Raw genomic sequence first — 13916 nt, forward strand, 5'->3', positions numbered from 1 at the left:
TCAACTGCCCTGTGATATTACCCCTGAGACATAACACTCCTCCTTGACTACCCGCTTCCTAGATTATACTGTCATCTCCATTAGAGTTTAAACTTATTGAGGGCAAAACGATTTAGCTTTTATATTTTTTATCCCTACCACATATTATGTAGGTAAAAATGCTTTAAAAAATTTACTGAATTCATTTATTCATAATAAACATAATAAAGTAAATATTGAATACATTAAAAAGTTCATTTAGAAAAGGACTATAGATGTAAGGGAAAGATCATTACTAACAATTTAGAGAAAATTTCTTGGAAGAATATTTGAACTGAAGCTTTAAGGTACAGATAGAAATTCAGTATATGGCGGGCGGGCAGGGAGAGGCGGAGGCGCCGGGCGGGCATGAGCCGCCCGAACCGGGCGTAGCTCCCGGGCCGCCCATGCCCGGCCTCGCCATTGTTGGGGGAGGGGGCGGCGGGCGGCGGGGCGAGCGGGAGCCGCGGGGCTGTCCCACGGGGAACACGTTGACCTGTTGCGTGTCCCCGGACGCCAGCCCCAGGCTCGGCCGCGGCGCGGGGCCGGCCGGGCCGGCGGGGCCGGAGCGCCGCCCGGATGTCTACGAGGCGGCGGCCGGGGACGCGGCGCCGGAGGCGGACTCCGCGGGCGGCGAGGGCGCGCACCTGCGGCACATCAGCGACCGGGAGCTCCCGGACGATTTAGCTGTGGAAGCAAACCCATCTGACCATCCCCGAGCAAGCACAATATTTTTGAGCAAATCCCAGACTGACGTGAGAGCAAAGAGGAAGAGCAGCCATATAAACCATTTTTCTCCAGGGCAGCTCACTAAAAAGTATAGTTCGTGCACAGCAATATTTATAGATGACAGCACAGTCCGCCAGCCTAATCTTAGAAGCACAATCAAGTGTGTGACGTTAGCAATATACTACCACATAAATAGCGGAGATTCAGATAGATCCTTGGGTATTTCTGAGGAGAAATCACATCCACTCACACGTGATGATGTTCCTGATGACTACTTCAGACATGACCCTGATCACAAGCATATTTACCGATTTGTCCGGACTCTCTTGAGTGCAGCCCAGCTAACTGTGGAGCGTGCAATTGCCACTTTGGTTTACCTAGAAAGACTTTTAACTTATGCTGAGATCGGTATTTGCCCAAGTAACTGGAAGAGGATCGCTTTGGGAGCCATCCTGCTTGCTTCGAAGGTTTGGGACGACCAGGCAGTCTGGAACCGTGGACATCACAGTCGAGGACATGGATGAGATGGAAAAACACTTCTTGGAGCTCCTGCAGTTTAATATTAATGTTGCTACCAGTGTTTATGCCAAATACTGCTTTGACCTTCGCTCCTTAACAGATGACAACAACTTGAGTTTTCTCCTGGAGCCCCTCAGCAAAGAGAGAGCACAGAAACTTGAAGTTATGTCTAGACTGTGCAAAAACAAATACAAAGACTTTTCCAAAGCTACCATGAGACGATCTTTCAGTGCTGATAATTTAGTTGGTATCCGACGTTCTAATGCCATCCTCTCCTGAAGGGAGAAGTGAGGTGCAATGAGGCAGAAAGCCAGCATCCCTACAGAGCAGAGAAATCCTCCCTGCCCAACAACCAGCACGAGGAAGGGCACTGACTCCAAGGGACCTGAGGATAACACTCCATAGGAAGATGGGACCTTGTCCAAGCAGCACATTCTCCTGTCCTTTTTAATGTATCCAGAGGTGCAAAAACAAACTTTATAATGAAACCTTCTGAATCCCACCCCATACACAGATGTATGCTTACTGTGTAGGCCTATAGCTGTGAACTATGTAAGTTTTTTTAAAAAAAAATTAGTAGTTTTAAATTTTAGCATTTAAACACTAACTATGTGATTCTAGTTGAAAAGTTCCCTCTCCCTTTCCAACCACTCTAGAACCTTGCTGCATATGCCTTTCAGAGTCAATGCAGTATTAACTTTAGAACATGGAATTCTTAATAAAGCATCAAGCCACTTAGGAGCAGATATTTGTAGCACTGATCAGCATTGAAAGGTTTTTTTTTTCCTTCCTTTTACCATTGATGCTGCTAATTACGATTAGCAATCAAATTAAGAAGCTGCTGGGCAGAATGTGTTCTGACTCTGGATCATCACGTCATCCTAGTAATAAATACAGTATACAGAAAGTCTTGAGTATTGGGTTTGTGAGCAAAGAAAATTTATATTTATATTGGGTCCATGCTGCTTGTGAATTATGGTGCTTCTCATTTTGTTCCTTTTGCTCCTACTCTGGAAAATATGCAGACTATAAAAATTTTTTATGCATTTAAGGAAATGTGTTAATACACTTTAATCTTCCAACATGGTGATCCAGTAACCCTAAGCAATTAGTGTAATACTCTGTTTTTGAAGTTTTATTTTCTGAAGCACCATCATGCTATATTTACAATGGAGTTTACAATGCAAGATAGGGTTTATCTTCAGTCTCCTGAAATTTCTGCTTCCAGATTTTGGAGGGTTGGAGGGAAGCAAGGGGGAAACGGTAGGGAATTGGATCCACAATGAATCTGTAATAAACTAATAAATTAGAAGAAATTGGACTCAGTGATAGTGATAGATGATTATTCTGTTCTTAACATATCAGATTATCCAAACTTTTTAAACTTTATATGTAACTTAGATGTAGTTGCAATTTTGTTCCTTCTCATTCTTGGTGTTGAAAGAGAACACTTAATCACAAGGTCAAAACAAAACTTTATTTTTTTGGTTTTTGAAAGGTGGGGAAAGAAAGATACAGTAGATTAGTATCTGTACCAACCAAACTCAAAATAGATCTAAAAACATTAGAGCATATTAATAAGTTTACCTGCCATCTCCCTTCTCCTTTATGTATAGATCCAAGGCACTTTGCCCAAACAAAACATTTCTGGTCTAGGAATCCTGTGTACTCTTTCTTCCAACATAGTAATGCTACATATTAAACCCATAGATCTGAGTGCTGCAGGTCCCATTGTTGTCAAAGGAAAAGAGCTATATAAAATGAGAAATAATGGTATTTTTAATATTTCAATCTACCAGCTCCAGAAACATGGTTTATGGAGTTTGGAGCTTGGATCTTCAGGTATTGATTGCAGTTTTATTTTGGAAAGAATGCTACAACTTCAGGTGGTTTTTTCTTTCTCATGTTTATATTAAAAAGAAAAGCCAATAAACTCTAAGATTATTATTTTTTTAAATTAAATTAAAAATTTAAATTAAAAAAAAGAAATTTAGTATATGAAAGAAAGGAAATAAAGCATTAGCTAGACATTCTAGGTTTAGGCAGCACTAGGAGCAAAAAGATTAGAGACAAAAAATTTGAGGAGAGAGAGAGGGATGTTTGGACTATGATGAATAAATAACCCAGTTTGACCCAAGTATTGAGTTCCTGGAGAAGACTATTATGCTATAATATGCCAGAGCATATAAAACTTTGAATGTAGGGGAAAGGTGTAGAAACTTTATTCATTAGCCAGTAAGAAACAGAAGAGTTTGAAGCAGAAGAATGCCATGGCATTTTCTCCATAGATGGATAGTGTCTTTTCTGGACCCTTAATATCATTGGATGCCATTTTATAGGTACCAGACTACAGGCTTTGGGTAAATTATTTTATATCTTACTGACCTTATTTTTCCTCATCCAAAAATGGAAGTAAAAACACTTAAGTTACTTAATCTACAGGATGAAGATATTATTTTGATAATTAGGTGAGATAATGTATATAACAATAGTGTATTTTGTAAACCATAGAACTTTCTTTTTAGTGAACTGCTAATAACTACATCTTTCCTTTACTTTTTCTTCAGGAAAAAAAGGAAAGGATGGATATCTACTCATGCCTTAATTTTTCATTTCTGAACATCATACTTATTTTGATTTAAACTGACATTAATTTTGGGCCTCCTCAGCAAATCTATAGGATGTCTTAAAAGTCTTAATACAGTTTTGAACTTAAAGACTTTCAGGGCATCCTGGGTTAACAAATGTTATAAATGCTGATTGCCACTTAGTCTTTCAGCAAAAATAGGAAATAATGTCAAGAAAATAAACACATTGCTATGTGTATTCTTCTATTTTTCTGAATCCCTATAATCCCTACAATTATCCTTTGTTGAAAAAAATTTGATTCATTCTCTAAAGGCTTCTGTTTGATTTGCTATGACTTTGACCACAGGTTCTTCCTGGGTTCGAGAACATTTTTTTTGCTCATTCAAGTTGGTTCGTATATGCATCAACTCTGAGGATATACAAACACTGGGACTTCTCCATACAAGATCCAATGACTAAAAGTGCTCGTTATTCATTCAGCAGTTATCCAGGTAATGAGATTTAATCTGCTTTTGATTCAATTTGGAGAGAAGAAAAGAAAACAAGATCTGTCTAAAATTAGTGAAAAGTTAGAATTAGAGAATTTTTTAAAATGTTATTTTAGTCCTTCCAAGTAAAGTAGAAACTCTAACTATATTAACAATGCTCCTAGGAGATCATCCATATGTTTTAACTAATGCTTCTAAATACATGAAAACTGGTAGTTCTCCTGGTTGCTAATGTCATGGTAATTTGACTCAGTAATTACTTAATGCAGTTTGAGTGCAAAGGTACCAAAAATTTTAAAATATGTTATGAATCTACTTTTCTGCCTTAGTAAAAGTGAAACAGGGAACATCCTTCATGATTCAGAATCATATAGTACCTCAGTCTAAATAGCCATAATTATTATACAGAATTATAGACATAGAAGAAAAAGAAGCCACTAATCAAAGGATTCTGGTCAATTATGTTTGATGAAATTGAAATAAGCTTGTATGAGCAATCATAATTATTAATGAGTAATCCAATTTAGTGTCCTCAGAGGCAGTACAATGGGATGGGGAACAACAATGCACTGAAACTGGGAAAACTTGGCTCCAACTTTGACTGTGCCACTTAGGACTGTGTGACTTAACCTTTCTGAATTCTCATCTTGGTAAGGGTTGAATGGACAATTTCACTTATGATAAAGCTGTCCAATTGAAGTTTAGATATCACCCCTGTTCCCCTCCATAAGTCACTGGAATTGTATTTGCCTTGAGAGATTGCCTCTATTAGGTCTAGGATTCAGTATAAATTATGATGTCTGCTTACACACTTTCTTTCTGATGATGAACTTATATTTGCCTAAGAGTAGAGTTATGCTTTTTCTCTCTTACTTATGGGAAATCCCAGTGTCTTCTACTCCTCATCCTTCAATCTGCTGAAGTAGAGATAATGGGGAAAAAAAGATAAGCTATATGTTAAACACTGAGTTAAGTGGGTCTTTTACCATATATTTATCTTTTACCATTTATTTTACCTTTTATCATTTGATCCTTTGAGGTAGGTGTTGTTATTATCACCCTCATTTTACAGATGAGAAAACTGAGGCAAAGAGAGTTTAATAACTTGCCTAGGGTAACACAGCTAGTGTCTGAGATCAGATTCATAATGAGGTCTTCCTGAATCCAGACCCAGAATTTTATCCATTGTGGCCCCAAACTGCTTCAACCCTTTTTTTTTTAGGTTTTTGGCAAGGCAAATGGGGTTAAGTGGCTTGCCCAAGGCCACACAGCTAGGTAATTTGAACCCAGGTACTCCTGACCCCAAGGCCAGTGCTTTATACACTACGCCACCTAGCTGCCCCCATCAACCCTTTCTTTAAAAGCATCAAGTCCCCTTTCCAAATCTCTACCCAATGTGGCCATTAATTACACCAAAAAAGGATCTGTCAGTCACTTGATCATCTTTATATAGGGCACCTAGATGGTGCAGTGGATAGAACACTGGCCTTGGAGTCATGAAGTCAGGAGTCTGAATCAAGTCTGACACTTACTAGCTGTGTGATCTTGGGCAAGTCACTCAGTTCTCATTGCCTCACATCCAGGGCCAACTCCAGTCATCCTGATTCATATCTGGCCACTGGACACAGATGACTCTGGAGGAGAAAGTGAGGCTGGTGACTTAGCACAGCCCCCTCAAATCTAATTCATGTTCTTGTCATGGCATCACCTCCCTGATATCATGGTCTTCCTTGAGAATGAAGGACTAACGTTGTTGTTGTTGTTGTTACTATTTAAAGTGTGGAAACAAATCCATCAATCATGACAATAATGTGAGTAACTGAGGATCAAATTGACTGCTTGCCTGAGCTGTCTGAAATGGGAAACATAATCTGTTTTCATCCTCTAACCTTTGGCTCAATCTCCGAGGAAGGAGGATCCAGGAAGAAATTGTCCACCAGCTAAACTGAGAGCTAGGCTCTTTATCAGGTAATAGGAGAAGTAGGAGGAAGCAAGTTTCTGTCTAATTACTCCCCCATATCATCTATTTATCCATCCATCCTCACAATGGGGTAAAGGGTCATTTTCCACTACTAATTCTCATCATAAACAGTACAAAGGAGGAAGGGGGCAGAGGAGCAGACATCTGGAAATCAGCTTCACCACTCAGTCTTCCACCTATATGACATGAAAAGAATGGGTGATCTTTTGTTTTCCTCTTCATAGAAACCTCCAAAACCCAGTTCAAAAAGGGCTTTGGTGAATTCTGGAAAAGTTAATTCCCAAATGAGAACCTTTCTAGCTGATTCTCTAAATTAATATTTTTATGATACAGAAAAATGTTTTCTAATATCTGACATGTAAGGGAGGAACTTAACTTTTAATAATAGCTCCTTTAATATTTATAGTAGTCCTGTTTGTCCAAAAGACATTTTCTAAAGATGAAATAATTTGAAATTGTTAATATTTGAAAGGGAAGAATGTTATTTATTGAATTCAGATGAGGACTGGCAATAATAGTTCCAAAATGAAAACTCAAAGAATTCATCAATCAATCAGCAAGCACTGATTAAACATCTGCTATGTATCAGACAATGCAGTAGATTCTGGGGATTTGTTGTTAAGTCATTTCAATTGTGTAAAACTTTCCATGACTCCATTAGGGGTTTTCTTGGCAAAGATAGTAGAGTAGTTTGCTATTTCCTTCTCCAGCTTTTTTTACAGATAAGTAACTGAGGCAAACAGGGTTAAGTGATTTGCCTAGGGTTAGTTACCTAGTAAGCATGTGTCTGAGTCGGACTTGAATTCAGGTCCTTTTGACTCCAGGGCTGGTGCTCTAGTCACTGTATCACCAAGCTGCCCCATAGGCTCTTGGGATACAAGAATAAAAAAGAAACAATCTCTGCTCTCAAGGAACTTAGATTCTATTTAAAGAAGACTTTCAATTCCAATGCTGGGTGATTTATTTTTTTCAAGCTTAAGACCTACTTACTGTGTTCTTATAGAAATGTTAAAGCTTTACACAAGTCCCAAGCCTTACATTTATGTATATTTCTCATTATCTTTACCTTTTCCAACCTTTATATTGCAGCCGGTGAGAATCATAGTACATATTGATTTAATATGGAAAGTCTTAATGAGTTCTTTGTAGAATTTTTCTACCTCTTCATTCACAGCAACTCATGTGCAAAAGCTACAATTATCTTCACGTTTGTCTTTTTGCAAGTACTTATTAGAACCATAATAATCCCATAAGGTGATACTTCTTGTTGTCTTTAGACATTCACAAGAAAAACCAAAAATAAACAAAAAAAGCCCCTTTGTTGCCTCTTTTTTTTTGCCTCCCCAAAAAGTATTCACCACTCATCCTCTGTAACTATAAACCTTCTTCTTTGTTCTGGTTTTGCTTTGCTTTGCTACATAAGCAAGAATATCAAGATCTATATGATTAACCTCTTTTAGTAAGGATCACTTTATTTGACAAAGAACATCAAAAGTCAAGTTAAAATTTATAGATGCTTAAAAACTGTGATTCTTAGCACCCTCTTCACTATATAACATCATCCCCGCAGAAGCAGAAGGGGACTACCCAGAATTGAGGACTATTTTCTATTTTCTTTGTTTCATGAATTGCAATAGCCAAAAGATGACTTCATCATCACCTGCTTGTGATAAACCTCCCTGTGTTGAAAGCAGGCTCAGTATATTACCTAGACCATAGTCAAAGCATTTTCAACATGGTAGAACCTGTGAAAGCTTATGCTCCCCTTCTCATAGCTTTCAAGAACATGAGTCACTCTGCCTTGATGTGGCATCAGAGTAAAACTTTGTGGAAGTCAAAGATTTATAGACTTCACTTTGTATCAAAAACAATTCATTTTGAAGAAAGAATTGGTATACACTGGACATAATAAGCACCAAAAAAAGCATCACAAGAAAGAAAATAGACTAATTAAGAAAATTCTTTTTTTATTGAAGTAGGAATTATCTTTGGGAGTGTGGGAACCAGCTTGAACCAGCTACTGACAGAGGACTGAAATTTTCAATGCGAGCATTTATATCTCAAAAAAAAAAATCAGCAAATGCTAAAAATTGGGGCTTGATTTATTGCTTTGTTAATTCCCTATATTTAAGAGTACTAGAGAAAATGTTTATGATTAAGCTTAAAAAAAACCTTTTTTATTAAAGCAGATATTTCCTTTTTTTGTTCTGGAGATCCAATTATTAAATATTTGTCAGCCCACCCCTAGAATTATCTCTGCATCAACTATTTGTGTAGAGTCAGACCACCCACTTTTCAGGGCAAAGATCAGAATTAGTCAAAAGCAAGAATAACAATGAGGAAAAAAATACAATGAACAATTGAAATAAATTGATCTAGAAATATTTATGTATTTGACAATGGGAGATGGATACTAGATATAATATTGACACCAATTAAATAGATCAGATAATTCCAAAAAATACCATAGTCAGCCAACAAGCATTTATTAATTATTTACTATAAACTAGACTATGGAAGTGCTGGGAATACAAAAAAAAGGTAAAAAATAGCCAACCAACATGCCAAAAGTTTTGTAGAAAATATATACTAGATAAATTGGAAATAATCAACAGAAGGAAATCACTAATATTAAGGATGATTGGAAAAGACTTCTTGAAGAAGATGAAATTTTAACTGAGACTTGAAGGAAGTCAAAGAGACAGCCAATGAAGATGTTCCAGATTCAGGAGATAGTGAGTATCTGTGAAGAACAGGAAGAAACAAACACTGGATCTTAAAGTACATGCTAGAGAGTAGGTGAGGAGAGAAGTAACCAGATTATAAAAAGCTTTAGAGGACTAAAATGGATTTTATAATTGATCCTGGAGGTAATGGGGAGCCACAGGGGTTTATTGAATAATGGAATGACATAGTACTATGATCCGTTTGACAGCTGAGTAGAATATGGTCTGGAGGGGCAGGAAGGTCAAGCAGAAGGCTATTTATGATAATCTAAGCATGAGGGATGAGAGTCTGGGTCACGGTATAGTAGTATCAAAGAACAGAAGGAAATATATAAGGAGAAATGTTATGATGGTCAAAGTGATAGGACTTGGTAACAGATTGGCTTTTGGAGGGTGGGGTGAAAGAGAATTAAGGGGTGGAGGACGATATTTAGATTGAGAGCCTTGTATGACTACAAATATTTGTTTTACTTTGCAAGCAGTCAGAATTGGCAGCCAAAGACAACTATTTAGAATATAAACTTTTTTGTAAAACCAAATAGATCATGGATGATTATAAATAATAATTTCATAAAGCAGAAATAGATAGTGGAAGCTAACCAACATGGAAACAGACTTACTCCAGTAAAAGCTGAAATTTGTTCCTCATCAAATAATGATCAAGAAATCCAATTAAAAAAAATACAGTATCTATTTCTACCTCATAATTCTAAAAAGCCAATTAGATGCTAAGCTAGATGAGCAGAACCAGAAGAACATTGTACACCCTAACAGCTACATGGGGGTGATGATCGATCTTAATTGGCTTGCTCATTCCAACAGTGCAACAATCATGGGCAATTTGGGGGTATCTGCAATGGAGAATACCATCTGTATCCAGAGAAAGAATTATGGAGTTTGAACAAAGACCAAAAACTATTACCTTCAATTTAGAAAAAAATACCGTTATCTTATCATGTAACTTTGCTCTTATACTTAATTTTTTTCCCTTAAGGATATGATTTCTCTCTCATTACATTCAATTTTGATCAATGTACCATGGAAACAACATAAAGATTAAGAGATTGCCTTCTGGGGGGGGGGGGGGAAGAAGCAAGATTAATGGGGAAAATTGTAAAATTCAAAATAAATAAAATCTTTCTTTTATAAAAATAAAAAATATAAAAAATAAAAAAGCCAATCAGATTCCCACAGACTACAGAAAAGGCAATCTCTAACAAAACGAATACCATCACAGGCAAACAAATCTGTAACTTTATAGATAATCAAGAACAGAATTTCTAGAGACAATAAAAAAGCAGAGGATTTCTCTGAGAAAGTTCCAACATGGAGAGAAATTTCTAGTGGGGGACCTTGAAAACCCTGGAAAAACCAGTGTCCAGTGCAGTTTAGCAAAATTCAGATTAGATATTCCAGACCCTTGGAGTTCTGAGGTCCCTAATATTCTCTCCTGAAACTCCACTGAGGGCCTCAGAACTCTGAGTGTCAAATATTCAGAGAGACCAAATCCCAGGAGTTAGGATCAGTTGCAAAAGCCTAGGCTTTTTGTATAATTGTAGTCACACAAGAACTATTGCTTACTATTCTTTAATATTTTTTTTTAATTTTTGAGGGGGTCTTAGTGGACTAGATTTCTTTGGTATCAGGAATTTCCCAAGTGAAAGCTTCCTAGAAAAACATTATTGAGTCAGCACCTAATTTGTAATTTATAATCTGAAAGAGTTCTCTAGAGTACCAATAGGTTAAGTCACTTGCTCATGATCACATAGCCAATATGTGTCACAAGTAGGATTTGAATATGGGTTTTTCTGGCTCTGTGTTCAGTTATCTAACCTTGTTGACTTTCTCATTATAACAGCCCAGATAATAATAACCCACCCAGATTTTTATTCATCACTACTCTGTTCTTTAGGTTCTGTTTCTTTCTCTCATTCTTTTTTTTAAAACAGCTCTTTATTTGACCCTGCCATTCAGTCAAACTATCTAAATCTTTTCCCTTTCAAAGCCTAATTCCTAAAATGGTTAGACGTATTGAGTCTATTTCCTCACTTCTCTCTCATGTATCAGTCTTTCCGCATCTCTTTATTGCCCACAAAGATCATATGAGAGATTTCATTAAATATTTTGCTAAAATCTTTGTAAGATTAGAGCACTGGCCCTGGAATCAGGAGTACCTGAGTTCAAATCCAGCCTCAGACACTTAATAATTACCTAGCTGTGTGGCCTTGGCCAAGCCACTTAACCTCACTGCCTTGAAAAAACCTAAAAAAAAAAATAAAGAAAAAGAAAATAAAGAAAATCTTTGTAAGACCCTGTCTAACATCTTCCCTGATCAGCATTTAGTAAACATCTCAGAAAAGAAAATTAGCTTTAAGATTAATTCTGTATTTATCCTTTCTTTCTACATTGCTGTCATTTTTCTTTTTGTAAAGATTATTTATTTTCACATTATTACTGTAATCTTGATGTGAAAGTAAACATAAACCCCTTCCATCCTCCCCCACAAAAGATAGAAAAGTCTCAAGAGAAATGAAGTGAGAGAAAAAAAGTGTACTTAAGTTAGCGTTCAGATACCATCCATCCGCTCTCTGTCTGGGATAGGTTGCATGCTTTATCAGAAGTCCATCAGAAAAGTTGCTTCAATATTTTTCCCACAGTTGCTATTGTTAACTGTTTTTCCCTCCATTCTTTTCCTCTCTACTCCAATTTATTCTATTCTCTCTCTCTCTCTCTCTCTCTCTCTCTCTCTCTCTCTCTCTCTCTCTCTCTCTCTCTCTCTCTCCTTTCACCCTTTCCCTCCTCAGAAGTGTGTTGTATCTGACTAACCTCTCCTAGTCTTCCCTCTCTTCTATCACCTATACCCTATTGAATGTGTAAATGTATGTGCTATTTCCTCTATGAGCCCTTCTGATGAGAATGAAAGCTCACTCATTCCCCCTCACTGTTCCTGCTTCCACTCCATTGCAAAAGCTTTTTTCTTTTCTTTAATGTGAAATGTCTTAGTCAATTCTAACTCTCCTTTCCCTTTCTCCCAATACATTCCTTTTTCACCCATTGACTCCATCTTTTTTTTTTTTGTTTGTTTGTTTTTAGGTTTTTGCAAAGCAAATGGGGTTAAGTAGCTTGCCCAAGGCCACACAGCTAGGTAATTATTGTCTGAGACTGGATTTGAACCCAGGTACTCCTGACTCCAGGGCCGGTGCTTTATCCATTGCGCCATCTAGCCGCCCCCACTGACTCCATCTTTATAATGTATTATACCATATAGCTCCCTCCTGTGTCTTGTCTAAATATGCTCCTTCTAACAGCTCTTATAAATGAGAAGGTTCATATGAGTTATCGGTTTCTTCTTCCCATGAAGAAATACATACGGTTCAACATCATTAAATCCCTCATAGACCTTCCTGTCTACCCTCTCTATGCTTCACCCGAGTTTTGCAGATGAAGATCAAACTTTCTGTTCATCTCAGGTCATTTCAACAGGAAAGTTTGAAAATCCCCTGTTTCATTGAAAGTCCATCTTTTCCCCTGAAAGAGGATGTTCAGATTTTCTGGGTAGTTGATTCTAGGTTGTAATCCAAGCTTTATTGCTTTCCCAGAAAGCATTCTGAGCACTTGATGTAGACCCTGCCAAATCCTGTATAATCCTGACTGTAGCACCATCATATTTGAATTCTTTCTGACTTCTTTTTTTAGGGTTTTTTTTTTTGCAAGGCAAATGGGGTTAAGTGGCTTGCCCAAGGCCACACAGCTAGGTAATTATTAAGTGTCTGAGACCGGATTTGTACCCAGGTACTCCTGACTCTAGGGCCCGTGCTTTTTCCATTATGCCACCTAGCTGCCACTCTTTCTGACTTCTTATAGTGTTTTCCCTTTGACTTGGGAGTTCTGGAATTTGGCTATAATCTTCCTGGATGGTTTTTTGGGGGTATCTCTTTCAGGAGGTGATTGGTAGATTCCCTCAATTTCTATTTTACTCTCTGCTTCTAGGATCTCAGGACAATTTTGTTGGATTATTTCTTGAAAAATGAAGTCTAGGCTCTTTTCCTGGTCATGAATTTAAGGTAGCTCAATAATTTTTAAATTATCTCTCCTGGGGGTGGCTAGGTGGTGCAGTGGATAGAGCACCAATCCTGGAGTCAGGAGTACCTGAGTTCAAATCCGGCCTCAGACAATTAATAATTACCTAGCTGTTTGGCCTTGGGCAAGCCACTTAATTTCATCACCTTTCCAAAAAAAAATTATCTCTCCTGAATCTGTTGTCCAGGTCAGTTGTTGTTCCCATGAGGTAGTTCACATTTTCTTCTAGTTTTTCATTCTTTTGGGTTTATTTTATTGTTTCTTGGTTTCTCACAAAAGTTTCCCTTAGCTCCATTCTTCATTTGAAGGAGTTATTTTCTTCAGAGAGCTTATTTATCTCCTTTTCCATCTAGGCAATTCTGCTTCTTAAGGCATTATTCTCCTCATTGACCTAAGGGACTGCTTTTTCTATTTGATCTAAACTGTTTTTTTTTAACATTTTTTTGGTGGGTTTTTTTTTGCATCTCTTTCACCAAACTGCTGACTTGGTTTTCATGATTTTTCCTTCATCTCTCTCATTTCTTTTCCCAATTTTTCCTCTACCTCCCTAACTTACTTTTTGAAGTCTTTTTTGAGCTCTTCCATAGCCTGGGACCATTTTCTAGTTTTTCTTGTAGACTTTGTCATCTTCTGAGTTTATATTATGATCCTCCATGGGACCAAAGTAATTTTCTTTTTGTTGTTTGCTCATTTCTTCAGTCTATGCCCTGATTCTAACATACTTCCAAAGCTTTTGGGTTTTTTTGATATACACCCCCCCCCAGGGACTGTAATTCCTTCAAAGTC

At 37.4% G+C, this 13916-nt stretch overlaps 1 protein-coding gene and 1 pseudogene across 1 annotated transcript in view; both read left to right on the top strand.

Annotated features, from left to right (window-relative positions):
* PLBD1 (phospholipase B domain containing 1) overlaps positions 1–13916 on the top strand; it is an 82559-nt gene that overhangs the window by 38440 nt on the left and 30203 nt on the right. The window contains exon 6 of the mRNA XM_074194539.1: positions 4202–4346. Within this exon, the coding sequence (XP_074050640.1) occupies positions 4202–4346 (145 nt within the window). The remainder of the gene's footprint in view (positions 1–4201; positions 4347–13916) is intronic.
* On the top strand, positions 348–4194 carry LOC141493572 (cyclin-Y-like protein 1 pseudogene; annotated as a pseudogene).

This window comes from Macrotis lagotis, chromosome 7 (assembly GCF_037893015.1).
Source record: "Macrotis lagotis isolate mMagLag1 chromosome 7, bilby.v1.9.chrom.fasta, whole genome shotgun sequence".
Lineage (NCBI taxonomy): Eukaryota > Metazoa > Chordata > Mammalia > Peramelemorphia > Peramelidae > Macrotis > Macrotis lagotis.